General features: G+C 38.8%; 1 protein-coding gene across 1 annotated transcript in view; it reads right to left on the minus strand.

Moving 5' to 3' along the window:
- Nucleotides 1-3,818: 3,818 nt before the first annotated feature.
- The window catches only part of CMTM8 (CKLF like MARVEL transmembrane domain containing 8), a 37,256-nt gene continuing 23,653 nt past the window's right edge, over nucleotides 3,819-17,421 (minus strand). Inside the window, exons 2-4 of the mRNA XM_082045861.1 lie at nucleotides 11,473-11,646; nucleotides 7,003-7,119; nucleotides 3,819-4,265 (exon numbers count right to left, since the gene is read on the minus strand). Coding sequence (XP_081901987.1) covers nucleotides 4,182-4,265; nucleotides 7,003-7,119; nucleotides 11,473-11,646 — 375 coding nt within the window. The 3' untranslated portion in view covers nucleotides 3,819-4,181. The remainder of the gene's footprint in view (nucleotides 4,266-7,002; nucleotides 7,120-11,472; nucleotides 11,647-17,421) is intronic.

Below are 17,421 nucleotides of genomic sequence, written 5' to 3' on the forward strand. Positions count from 1 at the left end.
CGGGCGCGGGACCCCGCCTCGGGCAGGCACAGACTGGCCGTCTCTCGGCTCTGGCCCGGCAGCCGCAGCGGGACGCCCGGCCGGTCCCTGATTTGCAGCCGGGTTACATGAAAATAGAGGCCGAAGTGAGTATTTCCAAGCAGGGAGGGGGACGCCTCGCTGTACGTTTTGGGTTCCGCACAGAACCAGCCCCCAAAGCGGGTAGTAGCGTTACTCAAACGATGAGAGACCCCTCGGCGTGTCGGAGTTTGCCAGCGGTGTTCTTGGCAGGGAGCTGCTCCGGTGCTTCTCAGGGGAGGTGCAGCTGCAGACAGCGTCTTCCCACACGACATTTATTCTCACAAACTCCCCCCTACCCACTCCAACCTCCTGATTCACCATCTCGTAAAAGACAACATTTGTGTTAAATGGGCAACGACAGCCAAATTGTAATGACTGTCTGAATGTCTTAAACCCCATTGTTTGGATTAAATCGTGCAGACATACTAACAAAACTCAGCAAAGGAAGCCATATATTTCCTCAAATTTAAAAATAACTTGTTTTGCCTTGTGACAAGTGAGGTAATAGCAGGCCTCCGAGCTGAGCAGATGCCGCTTTTATACTCATTACCCATCTTCTGCTGCTCTGCTCTGCAGTTTGGATACTCATATTTAGTAATTAATAGCTCCTTCAGCAACTGAAAGTGTCTAAGGAGGGAAGACAGGTAAGATCAGATGATCTCCAACACAACTAGGGGACTAGTGTAAGCAATTTACAGGAGGAAGACAAGAGTTTGTCAGCATAGGCAATGGTTTGTAATACCCTAAGCAGTACGTATTATAGTTTTGGGCTTTATTAAGGCACCTAATGGTTGCAATAAAAGATATTACCCATCCCACCAAATTTTATCTTATGTCATTAGCAATCAAAGCTACAGCACTGACAATCTATACAAGAGCAAAACGCTGGCTGCTGAGAAAGAGCTTCCCCTGCCCCCCTCTTCCTCCTTACAGTTCAAGTTCAGAAACATGCATGTTCACAGGTTTCTCACAAGCCCTGTGGAGGAAGGTTCTAGGAACTTCTGTACTTCATATTAAAAAATACATTTTCCTTAACAGCTGATCCAGCTTCTTCAGTTCTTAAATTATTTTCAATGTGTTTATATGACTGGGGCCGTGCTGATCTCAGTTCAGCTCAGTGAAACAGAAATGCCTTTAATTAATATAGGTAGAATAAGCCATAGTTTTTCCTCAAATACAGGCATCTTCTGTAAACCACTGGCACAAACAGCCTAAAACACTGATGAACTTGAAGTTTTGATTATAGTTCTCATGCTATTTATTTGCACCTTGTTAAGTGCATTATGTATGATAAGAGGTACTGAGAACTCCTTAATAAATGAAATTTGATGGCCAGAAGTTGACATCAAGTATCCTTATGTATGTGGGTAACAGATTTTTCAGAGAGACTGAGTGAAAAAAGTTATTTATAATGTCAAATACCTTCACTCTGCAAGTTAATGAGCATTTTGTTTATTCTTCTAAATATCTGTGTTAAGAACTTCATCACCCACCAGTTCTTTTAAATAAGGTTTCTTTCAATCTCATGAACACCAAGCAACACCTGCAGCCACAAATCTTGGTTTGTTATAAAACAAAACACATCTGTCTTATCTTCTTTATCAATATTAGAATATACAAAGTCATCATTTGCAAATCAGTATTTAAGACTAATGCGCTGGAAAAAACAGAATCTTTTGGGTACTTTGTCTTTCTTTGGGCCTGAAATAGGAGGAAGGAGCAAACTTCAGAAGTAATTCTTAGCTTGTACTTATTCCCCCAATTTTAACTAGGTATTAAGACCACTTGAAAAACAGATAGTTGGTACCTGGGGAACAGCTGAGAAATGAAGACAGATGAGAAAGAGCATTGGAAGTAAGATAATTATCTTTATAAATGGAAAGAGCAAGGCAGATAAGTTATGGTTTGGGAAAAAACACAAGGCTAAGCATCGAACAAATTTCTGCCTAGTACGTATTTTTTAAAATTAGGAATTAAGTATTCAACTCACATATTTGCCTTTGGAAGACATTCCACACATCTTTCCTTGAGGATGAGCACCGGAGACTCAGAGAGGTGGTAGATATTTTGCCAGAATCATTCCCTATCTGGTCATAGTGTGGTTTTGTTTTTCATTAATGGGTTTAGTCTGACATGCAACACAGTTTCTGAGACAGTTTTTGGTTAAAACATATTACTTCCTCTTAGCTCTACTCCCTCTTACTACCTCTATCCACAAATGTTGGCTGCGTTATGACTCTAGACCAGACCTTTGCAGTTACCACAAAACCATGAAACATTTGTGGAAACACAGTTGTGTTTTTTGGAGTTAAGACAGATACATTAAATGTAATTTAAGATACAATTTCTATTACTAAGAAAGCATTTTTACTGAACAGAAATCACTGATGAGATTTTAATTCTGGCTATATTTCTAGTCACATTTTATCGGTTGACATTTGGATCATTTTTATGCCTTTGATTTTTTTCCAGCAATGGAAAAGACCATATGGGATTTTAATGGCACATTTTATCTGTGTAGATAAAATGCATAGTTGGTAGCCCTTCTTCCTTCTCACAACTGGGTAATTTTAGCAAGCGGCTGACAGCTTGACCTTTGTTGCACAGGCCAGATGCAATTTGCAGACAAATATAGGTTTTTAAGTAATATCTTGGCTCCCCTTACACTGAAATCCTGTGACTCCAGCAGATAACCAAGAACAAAACAATGTGATCGAGAACAGAATTAGTTGGCTGATGATAAATCTCCTTTGCTGCAGGGCACGCGTGTAAGTAAGCACACACCATTTAGATACAGGGAGAAATAAAGAAGTTTTTTCTAAGCAGTAAGATTTTTTTACTACTATATACAATCATCCAACTAAGTTTCTGAAGACTGGAAGAGATTCCAGATCTTTATAATCCAGGAATAAAAGATTTACCAATAGTTTTAAATGAGGAAGTCTTTAAATAATGTCACAAAGCAATCACAACCTTACCCTCTCTGCATAATTCCTGGGGAAAAAAAATCTTCAGGTAATTTGTATTTGAAAATAATTTTCAAAGGTATCTGTTTTGAAAGTCATAATCTTCTGTCATACTTCTGTTTGACTCAAAGATATTTAAATATGAGCATCAAATTAAAAACTTTATTTGTTAAGCTAACAACTCACAGATGATGCCAGTAGACAGGGAAGGATGGAGGAAAATCTTTGTTGATAGTACTGGTGTCTCAACAATTCTTTTATGGATTTAGTCTTTATATAAACTAATACGATTTAGAAATCCAGGTATTAATTAGGACAGACTAAAGGCCTCAGCTGAGGATAAAAAAAACACAGTCCCCTGAGAAAGAAAATGTATTACCTTAGTAGGTGTTTTGTGATACCCTCAGTAGGTTAAACACTGAGCGCTCAGGGACTGTTGTCTAGACTTTTGCCTTGGAGCCTGCTGGATTTGAGAAACCTGTTAAGATAATGTGTTTCAGGTGCAACATTCCTTCAGCGAGCTTCAGACTTACAGGAACAGGTTCCAAAAGCAATCTCGTGATTGTGAGAAGCTGTTAGAATATGCAAACTCACAGGATCATCAGAATTCTTACTATTATATCTTTTACTCTGAAAAACAAATTTCAAAAGCAACCATGTGCTGCTCCCAGTTTACAAAACATGCACAGTTAGGGCAATTATTTATTTATTTTAAAAGTTTTGGGTGTGTTTTTTTCTGCACAGTCACTTTTTATACATAATAATGAGTCAATATCAATCTTAGTTTTTGATTTGTAGCATTCAGTATCAAAAGTATACCTGTGACATTTAAAAAGTTGCATTTACAAAATCGGCACATTGTCTGAATAAGATTTATTAAAGCTTTAGTAATAACTTCTATACAGTGTCTAGAAAAATACCACGTTAATCTTAAAAGAAGCAGTACAAAATTTTATTATACAGTACAAAGTCAGTGTTAGATGTCGCTAAAGATGATATTGTATTATAAATAACAATTTTAATATCAGCTTAAAATATATCATGCCAATACTAACAGAAACGTTCAAAAAGACCTCATCCCTCTTCCAAGTTTTTGTCGAAAAGAGTACAATCCTCAAAGTATTTTATACTACAGAATTCATTTTAGCAAAATATTTACTGCAAAGTTCGTGATTGCCAAGATATAAAGCTAAAATACGTATTTCCAGCGTAGCAGGAGGTAACCACGAAGGCAAAGAACTGTAGAGAAAGAAAAAAAATATACATTAGGAAAGAAATATATTTGAGAACACTGTCATTTATTTGAAAAAAATAGCTATAGGATTTGGAAAAATGGGAAACAGCAGGCTGACTAAAATGGCACTCTTTCATCTCCTTGTATGCGTGAGGCCATTGCAGTCAACACTGTGTAAGTAAGCTTATATTATTTGTAAAAATATGGGCCTAGAAGCAGACAAAACATGGCATATTTCAATTTGTATCTCCCCATTACACTGCCCTAGTATGGATCTTATAGACTGAGCTTCCACCCATCCTATACCTGCTGGTCGTAACACCAGTTGCTGGTAAAGGCTGCAGGGTGGTCCATGGGGCAGCGTGAGCTCCATCCAACACTCCAGCCCTCCTGCTGCATCCCAGGAGCTGCCTACAGCCCGCCTGTGCCGCAGGATGGCACACTGTGCAGCAAAACAGCTGCTGTACAGAGAAAACTTGCATTCCAACACAGGCCCAGACATGTTCTCAAACAGCAGTAGCGATTAGCTTACCAATTCCAGAGGTTCGCTCTGGATGAATAAAGGTATTCCTCAGTGCAGACAACAGCGAGGGCAGCCACGCTGGTATCACCACTTTGTCAGAAACCGATTACGGCATAAGCTTTCTGTAGTGGGCTAGATTTGTTTTATGTTTAAAGATTAAAACAACACAGTATCAGGGGTGTTGCTTCTGCAGTCCTTGCAGCATACGCACACAGAAACCAAAGAACAGCTGTGAACTATTTCAGTTGTACCGATAAAGTCCGATTCAGTGCCAGTGGTTAAGTTCCTGTTAATCACTGTGTGTCGTTCAAAATAGACAATGTTCAAAATGGTCTTATGATAAGACCAGAATGTTTCACGCTGGTAACTGAACCAAATAAAGCTGACGCTGCAAACAGGATTAACAGTGCTTTTCTTGGAGGTGAGCAGTGATAGGACAAGAGGGAACAAATGTGAGTTACAAGAAGGGAAATTTCAATTATATATTGAGGGGACAGGGAAATCACAATGAGAGTAATCAAACAGGGCAAAAGAGGTGTTGTGGAATAGCCACCCCCGGAAATACTCAAAACTCCAGTGGACAAGGTCCTGGTAGCCTGATATGAGTTAGCCAGATGACCTCCAGAGGTCCCTTCCAGCCTAAAAATATATCATGATTCTACCAATGTTTCTTGCTTATATACCATCATTGGCCTGGGTAGGCCCTTCAGCTCTGACAGCAGGGCACTACTAAGCATGTGTACAGGCGGTAAATCTAAGCCCTCCAGAGGGATCTTGGTGAGTCTTGTCTAATGTAAATTTAATCTGTGGCATCAAAAACTGCACATGATGATACTGAATATTATTACAATAGAAAATTGTAATAATTTTCCAATAATTTTGTTTCTTATAAAATAAAAACTCAATCTATAATCTTTCTAACACAGAACACCTGCTGGGGATAGATGGTTTGCTAAATTCTCACAAACACCCATCCATGAAACCCTTAATGGGTTCGGAAAGCAAGAATCTACATTTAATAGTTTATTTAGACAGTGCATTAGATAAACACCATTAGGAGGTATTAGAAGAGATTACAAACATCCCATGAGACAACTGCATTTTGTATAAAATCTGAATCAGCATGGAAGCTTATCAAGAAGCAAGCAAATTCCTGTCAACAGTAGTAGCTGAGTAACAGGATCAATAGTTACGAACTGCCAAGGGGCGAGACCCTGAACACCCCTGAAATGACAGGGATGTAAGTTATCCAAATTCCCAAGGCAAAAACAGAACAGGTGTTCAAGGTTCTGTGTTCATGGCCATAAACAATAGGCTTCAGACAGAAGACAGGATTTAGTGAATAGCCCAGAGAGGACAACTGCAGAAGCATTAACATTTAGCCAAGTAGCTGTAACTCAGAATTACTCTATACAATTGAATTTGACTACTGTTGCCACAACAAGCAAAAAGTTCTTTTAAAACTCCCTTAACTTAGCTAGAAAATATGTTCACCTACTCAAAAACTGTCAAGAGTCTTTAAAAGCAAAACAAAACAAGACATGGTTTTTCACCCACATTGACTGACTGATTTGGATTTCCAAATCAAATCTAAGTAGCAAGACAGTGATGTCAGACTAATTAGTGATCTGCGTCCACTTTAAAACACTGGGAAGTTACACGATTTTTCAGGCATTGCCCACCCAACTCAGAAGAAAGATTATAAAAAATTGAGGCTGTAACAGTAAGATCACTGTAGAAACAACAATACCACCTCAGGAACTTCCCAAAGGTGCTGTGTATATGGCTCAGCCCACAAAAAGCTGAGTGCACCTTATCCACACACATGCAAAGTTAGCTGAGTTGGTTTAAACTGCTTTTGAAGTTGTCCAAGTGATTTGGTGCTCACCCAAGCTGTTGTGTCTACTCTGATGTGCAAGCTATAACCTCTGCCAGAGAGCTGGTAATAAACAGGAGCAGGAGAGGGGAAAAACAGCACGATCTGAAAAACATTGCAGCCTTTTCTGATGTGCTTTTCATCTCCTGGTGGAATTTCTAGTCACCTCCAAAAAGTATGAACTGAATTACAGCTGCCTATAGGTTTCATGCATGAGCTACTGTATCGGTCTGCAGGTTTTCAAAATCCAGAAGGGATGCATTTCATCCCACACTTCCAGCAAGCCTACTTTTGATATAACTTTATTGGGCACAGAACTGATTTAAACAGAAAATGAACTCACTGAAGAAGCTGCCCAGCTGTTGTAATTGTGACTGTCCAGCTCTTTGGTAACTGAAGATGCATCTACAATGGCAGCAATGAGGTACAAAAGGAAGGCACTTCCATTAAAACAAAGACCCTGTTGAAAAAACAAACACCACGAGTAATTAACATGCACACACATTTATTACCATTTTCAATTCCAACATTACAAAACTATCCTCTGAAATATAATGTACACATCCAATGCACACAAGAAATGTGATTCTTTTTACCTTCTTCCAAGTTTCTATCTGTAAGACTAAAATTTAACTGCTTATTTTGAAGATCCACAAACAATAAAGCACATTTTGGATAAACTGTTCTCTCCAGCACACTAAATCCAGAAGGGTCTTAAATATGGTGCACTGTGATTTTCCAAAAGTGAAAATAGAGACACAATTTGATTACCACAGCCTAAGTGTTAGGCAGTAAGAATATGACACTATATGAAAAACAAAACAAAACACACACACCCCACAAACAAACAAGCAAAAAAACCCCTGCAATATGATTACATTTCTAATATACAGAAAGATATTCTGTAGGAATCAATAACTTGTGGCATATGAAGAACATTTATAAAGCTTCCAAAACTTCATTTTCTCCACTTCTGACGGAGATAAAGAGGGTGTAATTTTTGCGGTCATATTCTTCCACCTTTGAGTATCTTTCCCTTCTGCCTGTTCTTGAGAGGAGAAAGAAGCAGATAAAACCAGAGAGGATAACAGTCTGGATAGACTACATGGGTCATCAAGATCCATCCATGGCAGATGCTGCATTTCTCTTCCAGGGAACAGAGTTAATGTCTCAGGGTACTGATGTTTATTACTAAGAAAGACCAAAGCAGATACTATTGATCTCACATAACACTACACAGAACAAACAAGGACAGTTTGTTCAGGTTTTCCATGTGAGAGAGAACAGGAAATGAAGAGAGAACAGAAGTCTAAGAAGAAAAAGGTATGAGGGGGGTTTTAAAGTACATAATTTTAATAATTTGTCCTTTACTTGCTATTTGGTCATGGTTATAGGAAGTTCATTCTTACTTATTTTAAAAAATCCCTCAAAACTCCACCCTGCTACTTGTTTGGCATATGAATTTGGCCATAATATATACTTTTAGTTCATTAGTGCCATGTTTAAGAGGAATAACCATGACATACTTTGCACCCAGCTACAACTGCAGGAATTAGTAACTCAGTTTAGACCAGGTCTCCTAATGTTGTACATTATCTGCTTCCTTCAGCTTCTGGCCCCATGTTTGCACTCCAGAGTGTCACACAAATATCATAACCCTTAACTCTGTTGCCCCAGTTGTCTCTAAATGTTGTCACACTGGTCCAGCTCCAACTTACTAATTTCCACGGTATAACTCAGTGGATGCTAGGAATATATGCCAGTTATTCACTATGAATAGTCACCAGCCCTGGTAGAACGTAAAAGAAGGGCTATAGGCCAAGAAGAGAAGTCCAGAAGGCAGCAACAACAGCTGTGGCCACATCAGCAGTTCCCTCAGTGTGGATCAACAGCTTGAAGTGGTTGGTAAGGAAGCTTCTCACATCCATCCCCAGGACATTTGGTTTTGGCAGAGTTCACTTCAGATTTAGTGGAGTCTAGCCCACAGACACATGCTCCCATGACACTTGGGGTTCAAAACTTTCTGAATGCGCCTTCTCAACTTCTCTCCCTCCAGAGAGCTGCATTCTGTGCTGTCATCTGTCAACGCGTCAGTCTTCAGGTCACCACTGCCTGTATGAGGCTTCCTGTGCATAAAGCCTTCTCACATTTTCCAGAGCAGGCTGAAGGGTACGTCCTGTGGTTCCTAAGTCCTTGCAACTTCAGGGTGTTTGGAAAAGAGCCACTTACTCACCTTTCCACAGGGAACCATGGGCAGTGCCTCAATGCTCTGATGGAGTCCAGGGCCTGGCACTTGAGGTTTGATCCACACACTTATAAATGAGGGGGGTTTAATCTAACCTGTATCAGTTGATCTAATAAAAGGTATTATCGCTATCCACAGATCTACCTCTCTTGTTTTATCTGGGCATTACATTAAAAAAACAACTGTCAATTTCAGGACAAGATGCCAACAATTGGCAGGTTCAGGTGAACTTCTGTAAAGCACTCATTTTCAAACTCCAAATTTGATTGCCTAGAGTATTTGTTGTTGTTATTTTCAGATTTTCCGTTCCAAAAAGACTCAATTACCTTGGAAAGCTACAAATCCCTTCAATATCTTGTCATGTAGAAAAGAAAAAAAGCACATAATTTTTGAGAAGCACTGCTCTGGGAAATAACGCTGTTGGGGAAGATGGAATGCAATGCAAGCTGATTGGGCCTTTACTGCCAATATATTACTCAAACCAAATGGTTCATGCTAAATTACCATCTGCTTCTTAAATTCAAATTTACCAGATTTTAAAAGCTTCCATCGATTGTTTTAGCAAAGAACTTGCACTATTAAGGAGAGTCAGTTTTGAAGCACATCTTTTGGGTTCATTTGCAGTAAAAGTAACTGCATCTTAAGCAATTTGGTAATGTGCTTAACCTGCAAAAAGTAGATTTATGACAGAGAAGTCCAGATGTAATTTTGGATACTGCATACAATAGGCACAGTTGGAGCTAACTGTCACCTAAGGAGGCAGAGAAATAACTAGCAGAGGCTGAAACTCCAAACGCTTCAGGGAGTAGGGGGAAGGTGGGTGTAAACTCAATCACTGAAGAAGGTGTGTGTCACTCAAAAAGGCACATATCACTCAAAAAGGTGTGTGTCACGCTTTCTTAAATGAAGACATTAACAACATCTCTCTGAAAAGAGACACAACATTACTCCTGGCCAGCCAGGAGTGGCAGAAGTCCAAGTCAAAGGCTGTTCCCGTCAGGTCTTTTTATACCTTAGGACAAAACAAGCTGGAACGCAAGCATCTTTTATTTACTTTGCATTTATTTTCTTTTCATGTTATCCTTTACCATAAAAGGAGACTACCTTTTGGACCTACATTTATGTGATCTTATCTACAATATGTCTGGAACTCAGAGCAAGAACTATACTCAATATGAAGTAGATACAAATCAAATACTACAGCTTGTCTACCACATAGATCAGGGACAACTCATTTATGTGCAGCTGTTATCTGATGATAGTGTAAAACTGATGAAGAGGGTAATTATTAAAGCTGTATACAAATGGACACAAAGATGCTTTCCCTTTAAAAGTACTTAGGTCTAATGCAATGAGGAAAAAAACCAAAAAACACACACAAAACCAAAACAACAAAAAACCACCACACCTTTAAATGTACCCAGACACATTACTGCTGTAATTGAAACAATCCAACATTTCTATAGCAGTATTATAGCCTTAATGGTAACTGCTGGTCATGAAACTTGAAAATAGAGAAGCTATCTGAACACAATCCTGGTTGTTCTTATTAGTAATTGCTATAGGTGGCTATTTATTACAGCAGCGAATGGGAAGACAGAAAGAAGAGTATTCAATTTTAGTCACGTACACAATATAGTTGATAATAAGCTGTTTGCAACACAGTAGTCAAATATATTTTATCATAAAAATAACAGAATTCTAGTCAATAATCTTTAACTAGTAAAAACCAAAGAACAGCATCTCACTGTATCATACAAATGCAAAGCTAAAATTTATAATTCTTGGATGGGTCACAAGTAGCCAGTTTGCTGCGATGACAATGACTTTTAGGATCTGAACACCAGCCTGTTTTGAAAATCATGTAAAAATATACTGTTGAGAGATACAGCTCGCCAGGTTTGTTCAAGCCACAAAAACTGGATCTGAATTTCAAGTGCCTGTGAAATTTTTCTGTAATTACATTAGCTGTTTATCTGATTTGCATTAAGTCTTGAGCTAAAAGCAAAGGATTACATGGCATGTAATTTACATAAGTATAACACTATTTTTCAGCCCTGTTTTCACGGTAGGCTGTATATGGATTGTCAGGCTTTTGCTACCTCTGAATCACCTTTGCTTTTACTTTAGCAGAGGAAGACTCATGGTTTAAGAGCCAGGGTCCCACTTCCAATTCCTTGTGTTGATTCAAGTAGGGATTTCTGCTGTTTAAGCCATATGGCCAGGACTGTTAGCTCAGAGGCAGCAACAGACTCATTGTTCGTGGGATGTAAATCACTACAGGGAAAAAAAGAGGCCACTGTGCATAAGTATCAGTCACACGCACATTATTAAAAATCAAGTCACTACATCAACTGCTGAACAAAACAGTGAAACATCATAGAAGTGCTTTAAAAATGTCTGGGTAGTATGAAGGTTAAACACTGCAGGTATGCAGCCACACTAATTAGGGAAAAAAGCTGCAAAAAGCACTAGTACAGTAGATTAACAGCACACAGAGAATGTATCAACACTTTATTCTCTTTATAAACGAGCAAACCTGAAACCACAAAGAATGACTGTATTTACCACTGTGGTCCATGGCACCTGGGGGATCCTGGTGTAGGTCATTGTCATGTAGATGATCAGGAAGAAGACGGTGAGAACCCAGTAAAACACAGCTACAAACATCACCCAGCCAAAGGCTGGATATAGAAAGTATTCTGTTCCAGCAATCAGGGTCCACACCAGCAGCCCCAGTACCTGCAAAAGTTATGGAGAAGAAAGAAAACTGTTACACAGTCTTAGACCTCACACGTTTGTTCTAGGTCAAGGAACAACAGCACTGCTATTCACATAACCACTTGATGAGCTGAGCTGGGATGCTACACTGACAGAATATTAACCTAACAGAACAAAAAAAAAAAAGAACATATAAAATTAGTTTTGCTCTGACAGGGTGTCACAAAGGGAAAGGCAGAACAAGGTGTTTCAGTGTTGATTTAGCTCACCTTTCACTATTATGGAGCCATACCTGCAGTGGTGTTACAGCTAGCTCTCAAAAGGATTGCTTATTGTAGCCTACTCGCTTATGTGCATGAAGGTAAATAATATTATTTTGCAGTCAGTGAAGTCACTTTAGAAAGAGAGGCCTGTGAAGGACCCCTGGGATCTTCAGGTCCCATCTGCCACAGTCACAAGTAACTGAGTAGTTGGGATTTAGTTCAAAATGGTCCATACCTGCCCTGTGGACTGGGAGGCACCATAGGCACAAAACAACTCCTAGGACTTTATTATAAAAGGTATTAGTAAAATATCAGCAGCCACCACCACTGTAACATGCTGCTGGACCAGAGCAGGTGAGGTTGGGAATGCCATCATATTCCACAGTTCTTAAAACATCTCCCAGGTGACCTGTAGACAAGAACTCACATTTGAGCAAAGTCCTCAGGCAAACCAGTCTGGGGGGAAAAAAATCTCCTTCCTGATCATGAAACTGGCAATACATTCATAACTAAGACATGAAGAAACACATGAACCAGAGATTTTAACACAGTCTCCAGTTTTCTCTAGTGTTGTTAGGTGACCTCCAAGACATTAAAAGGGATGAAAAGCAAACAAAAGTGAAATAAAGTCATATGCCTCAGGAAGAAAAAAAAAAAACTGTCTGTTTTGGTAGTTTGTGTTGCAGTTAGAAAACAATCTTAATTATAAAAAGAAAAGCATATTGTATACTTTAAAAACAAACAAACCAAATAAACCAAACCCCACCACACATGGTTTACTGAAGTCAGACATGGGAACTAAGTTTCTTATATTTGAAACGAGGCTCATCTCTTCTTGCTCTCTGGACTACGGTGAAGATGCCCAGCAGTGAGAAATGGAAGATGACATTAAAGCAAGTAGCAACACACTTATTTAACAAACAGCCACAGCTGGACAATCTAAAGAACCTTCTACTCTGTCTGCAGCAGATGTCTGAAGAAATGTGTGAAGAATAGACTACGCAATAGTAATATTTAATTGGACTATGTTCCTCAGCTCTTCAAAGTGTGCAGTGGAAAGACTTTCTGAGCCTACAGTGGTATCTTTGTACTCAATAGCCCCTGACAGAGGATGACAGTTTTGCTACAGCTTCATTTGCACAAGAGCTGATCCTATTCCCATGCAAGTTGTTGGCCATGGTCCCATTTATTTTTCTTTTACTGAACTGAACATGTAAACATTAATGATATCTCTCTAAACATTGTATACAAGACAAAACTACACTGTTAAACAGAAGTTTATTGTAATCAGTCCTGCTAACTTTCAGCAGTTACCCCTATCTGTTTATTTTAATTCATCCTCCCAACTGCCACCCAAACTTAATTCAGCCTTCAATTTGTTGTCTTGTGGGATCATAGTATATTTCTGTATATTACTTGTACATTCATCCATATCTGCACCATGAGTACATAAAAGTACAGCATAAATGTCTATTCATCTTTTTTTTTTGTCTTGTAATAATGTCTTGTGACATAATGGTCTTTTTAATAGCATTTTTTTCCCCCACAGTTTTCACCAATTTCTCCTTAATAGGGAACCCTAGAACTTGCTCAGACTGGGATAAAAATTCCTACTTTCCACAGCAAACCAGGGGAGGGCAGCATTGCCTCACCAGAACAGCTCAAATAGCATTAACTGGGTAGTCTCAAATATATGCTGTTCTTTAATGCAAAGTTAACGGTTCAGCAATGTTTCCCATAGTTCATTTTAATTCTAGTTCCAACAACATTTTACTAATAGCAGCAATTCAGTTAATAATGCCTCAGATTGCACAAACTACCCATGATTAGATTAAAAACCAACTCAATTTTAGTGTAACAACTGCTCTAAGATTAAACAGTCCTGATAGCCTGTTCTGCTAACAAAATACCATCTTCTTAGGATACAAAGTTGCTTTTCATTGTGCTCATCCACTTTAATGTAAATTTAAATTCATCATCCAGAAATTATACCAATGAATAATTGGTTTCATGCTTGATAAATAATTATTAAAGACAGATTTATCCTAGATATGAATATCTAATAAAATACCCAAAACAGAACCTTTGAAGATGAGACAAAGAAAACAAAGAAATAAAACATCATTAAACACCATAATCTACTAACAACAGTGTTGGGTTTTAGAAAGCTTTTAAAAATATAAGTGGACTTTTTCATAAAAAGCACTAGACTATGAAAAATGCTTAATGCTAAATTGAAAACATCTAAGACTGATAAGGACACCTCAGCTTATGTAATGGATTATTTCCGGAAAGAGTAAAAACTTCATAAAAAGCAAATTATTAAAATTGAAAAGGAAAATTTTGAGGTTATGTGAGACTACTAACCTTACATTACCACACAACGAAGACAGCAAGACATTAGCTAGAGCACTGGTATTCTCACTGGTCATTGTTTTTTTCCAGTAAAATTCTAGCCTGGTGTTATCACCCCTCTTTCAAGATCATTTTAATATTTAAGTGTATTGTATTCCAAAGAACTGCTTTTAATGCATGTTTTTAGATAGCCCATATCAATGGCAGAGCAATTTATCTAAACAATTGAGATGCACGACGGATGTTACAGATTTATATTCTTAACCGGTTCTTGGTTCATATGCATCATAACTTTGATGGGTTGCATATTAGAGCGCATCTGACATTTTCAGTTAGATCCAGATACTCTTACTGCATATTACTGGAGCTGACAGGCTGAAAAAATATTTCAGATTTCTTGATCAGACCTGAAAAGGTCAGATCAGCCCATGGCCAACAATTCACTCAGTGTGTAGTTAAATGATACGGCAAATGGTTTTATTGCATATGTAAACATATGCAATAAATTGATTTAAAGTTCACACTGGCTGTCAGCATCTACAAAATACCTAAGGAGTCAAAGGAACACAGGCATCTAGACAAGTCTCTTGTGATTAGCTTGTCTCAGCATGTTAAATACCGAGACAGCTCTTGCAGTGTTAAAAGCCTGTCTCGTAATACTCTGACTGTCCCTTGCATTACACGTTTGTTGTTCAACAGATCAGTACAAACTGGATGACACTTGTGCATCCGCTGGAGCTGAGAATACCGCTTTTCCTGCTGATTTGATAACAAACCTCCTCACAGGGAATAACTGGGCTATATTCAAATGCCATCTTAATGAGCATCTAGTGTACAGAATCTGGCGAGTAAGTGATAGGTACGCGTTACTGTAAATCAGAGACCGCCAACTGCAACACCTGGGGAGCGCCCACAGTAATTCAGCGTGTACAGATCGTACAGAGCTTCCCAGCTTCACCGCGTCAGATCAGCTGAAAGCCAAGGGAGAAAGCTCCATGCAAGGACAGGGAAAGGCCTGCATCTCCTTATAACCAGGTGTCCTGGAGTGTATTAGCAATAGCTAAGTGTTTCATTTTAATTCATGAGCAAATCAGAATATGCTTATCTGGAATTGTGGGAACATACTACAATCCTGTCAAAAAGGGAGAGAAAGGGAGGAAAAAAAAAAAAAAAGCATCAAGAAGACCAAAGAAAATAACACATGTGGTAGGTGATGAGAGCAGATGCTGGGTCCTATGACACTGGGCCTCCCCAACTGCATCCAGTTTTTCAAGTCAGATGGGAAATAGGGATTTCACTCACCAGTACAGGATAAAGGCAAGCAGTTTTCCCTTGTTTATTGCAGTCTCTGATTTCACCTCGGACATCTATTTTGCAGTCGTTTGGCTGCTGTTTGATCAGGTATCTCCATTACTAGAATGCATTAATATGGCAAATGCGCTAATGCATACTTCAGCAGCTGGCAGATACCATAAAAAGGAAATAACTTTGTAGCAAAGTCCAATATTATTGAGTGTGCATGTTTAAAATTAGATGCTCTATTGCATATTCAAACCCTTAAGTAAGGGCCATAATTTTTCTGCAGTGCTGAGAACTTAAAAAATATCGGACTATTTAGTCACTTGAAAAAGAAAAAATAAAGGCTTTGTTGCCTAATAGAGGAGGCACATCTTATGTCGCTGGTACAAGTCAGCAGGTATGAACGAAGGTTTAATCTGGGTATTCAGTTTTGCTTTTTGAAGCAGCTTAGAATCTGCAGAACTGAATTTGTACTTGCAAACTGTATTTTAAAAGTGTATGATGTGGTGACTCCTCTCCAGTGATGTTAAGCATTAGAAATTCTACAGCATTCACCTTGACTGGCTAACTCAGCAATACAGTAAAAAAAAGTTTATGTAGCCCTTTCAAAGAAAAAAGAAGTCTCATTGTGGCAGGAATGACAGGGAGAAACACCCAAGGCCCATCTAGTTTCATGAAATAAAATTATTAATAATAATAATACTAATAAAATCATCATTAAAAAACACACACACTACAAAAACCAACAAAAAAAACGAACAAAACACCAAACAAACCACAACTATCTGGCATGTTTGCCTGAAGCTTTTACTATTTTTTATCCTAGATATGCTTTCTATGGCCATTTCAGTTCTCCGTGGATTTATATAGAGTTGCTACTGGCACAGATGGAAGTGATGGTGGAAGGAGACTAGAAGAGTTGTGCATTTGCTGCAACAATTATCTCCCGTATTTAAACATGGACAGAATCCAGCAAGTAGAAAGCACGACATCTTGTCTCTCCTTCCCAAGAACGGAGATTTACGACTTGAAGAAAGACAGACCATTCTAAATTATTGCACATCATTATTTCACCACTAAATCATGTCAGGAGCTACCTCAGCAGCAGCACAAGCAGCCTATGAATGTCTCAGCCTCCATCCTTTTCTGCCCTTGGCTACTCTCTGCATGCAAAAAAAGCCCAGGGAGTCTCCTGTGTGCAGGGAGAGCACAAACATTTCTCCTGCCTATTCCCTAATTTCTTATCTCACCTTTCATGGCCCTTGGGATGACATGGTTGGAGATAATTTTCATCTAAGGGAACTAAGGGGTAAGCGTGGATTGCTAAGGGCAGCCAGACCAGCAGTTCAGCACAACAGGGGCTCCCCTTATTTGATGTTGATTAGTCAAACCACCCTTTGGGTGTTTGTAAGCAGGTGGTGAGATTAACAAACGTTTCCCAATCTTGCCTGACATAGATCACACACCAAAATGCAGGATCTTTTATTGTGAATCAAAATGTCCAGGGCGGGGAAAAAGGACATTCCTCCATTGTTCCTCTAAGACATGCCCAGGGTCATCAGTTGTAAGAACAGAAAAATATAATTGTCTTATATTTGACAGATACAGAATGATTTTTTTTTTTCTTCCAGCTGTGACTAAATGGAGGTAAATGTTTGCACTGCAGTTCAATAAGCTTTTTAAATCGGAGTTTTGTGGTCTCAAGCATGATCGAAGAAATGACATGCTACAATTCTGCCTTCTGTCACTAGAGGGAGCAAAATCCTTGCTTTTCCTTAGAAAAACGCTTTAGAAGGGGGCACCTGTGCAGGCTTCAGATGCCCAGCAGAAACATCAAAAAGGCAATTTCCATCCAGTGCCAGATTGAAATAAGCGATAT

This window comes from Streptopelia decaocto, assembly GCF_964273445.1.
Source record: "Streptopelia decaocto genome assembly, chromosome: 2".
NCBI classification, from domain to species: domain Eukaryota; kingdom Metazoa; phylum Chordata; class Aves; order Columbiformes; family Columbidae; genus Streptopelia; species Streptopelia decaocto.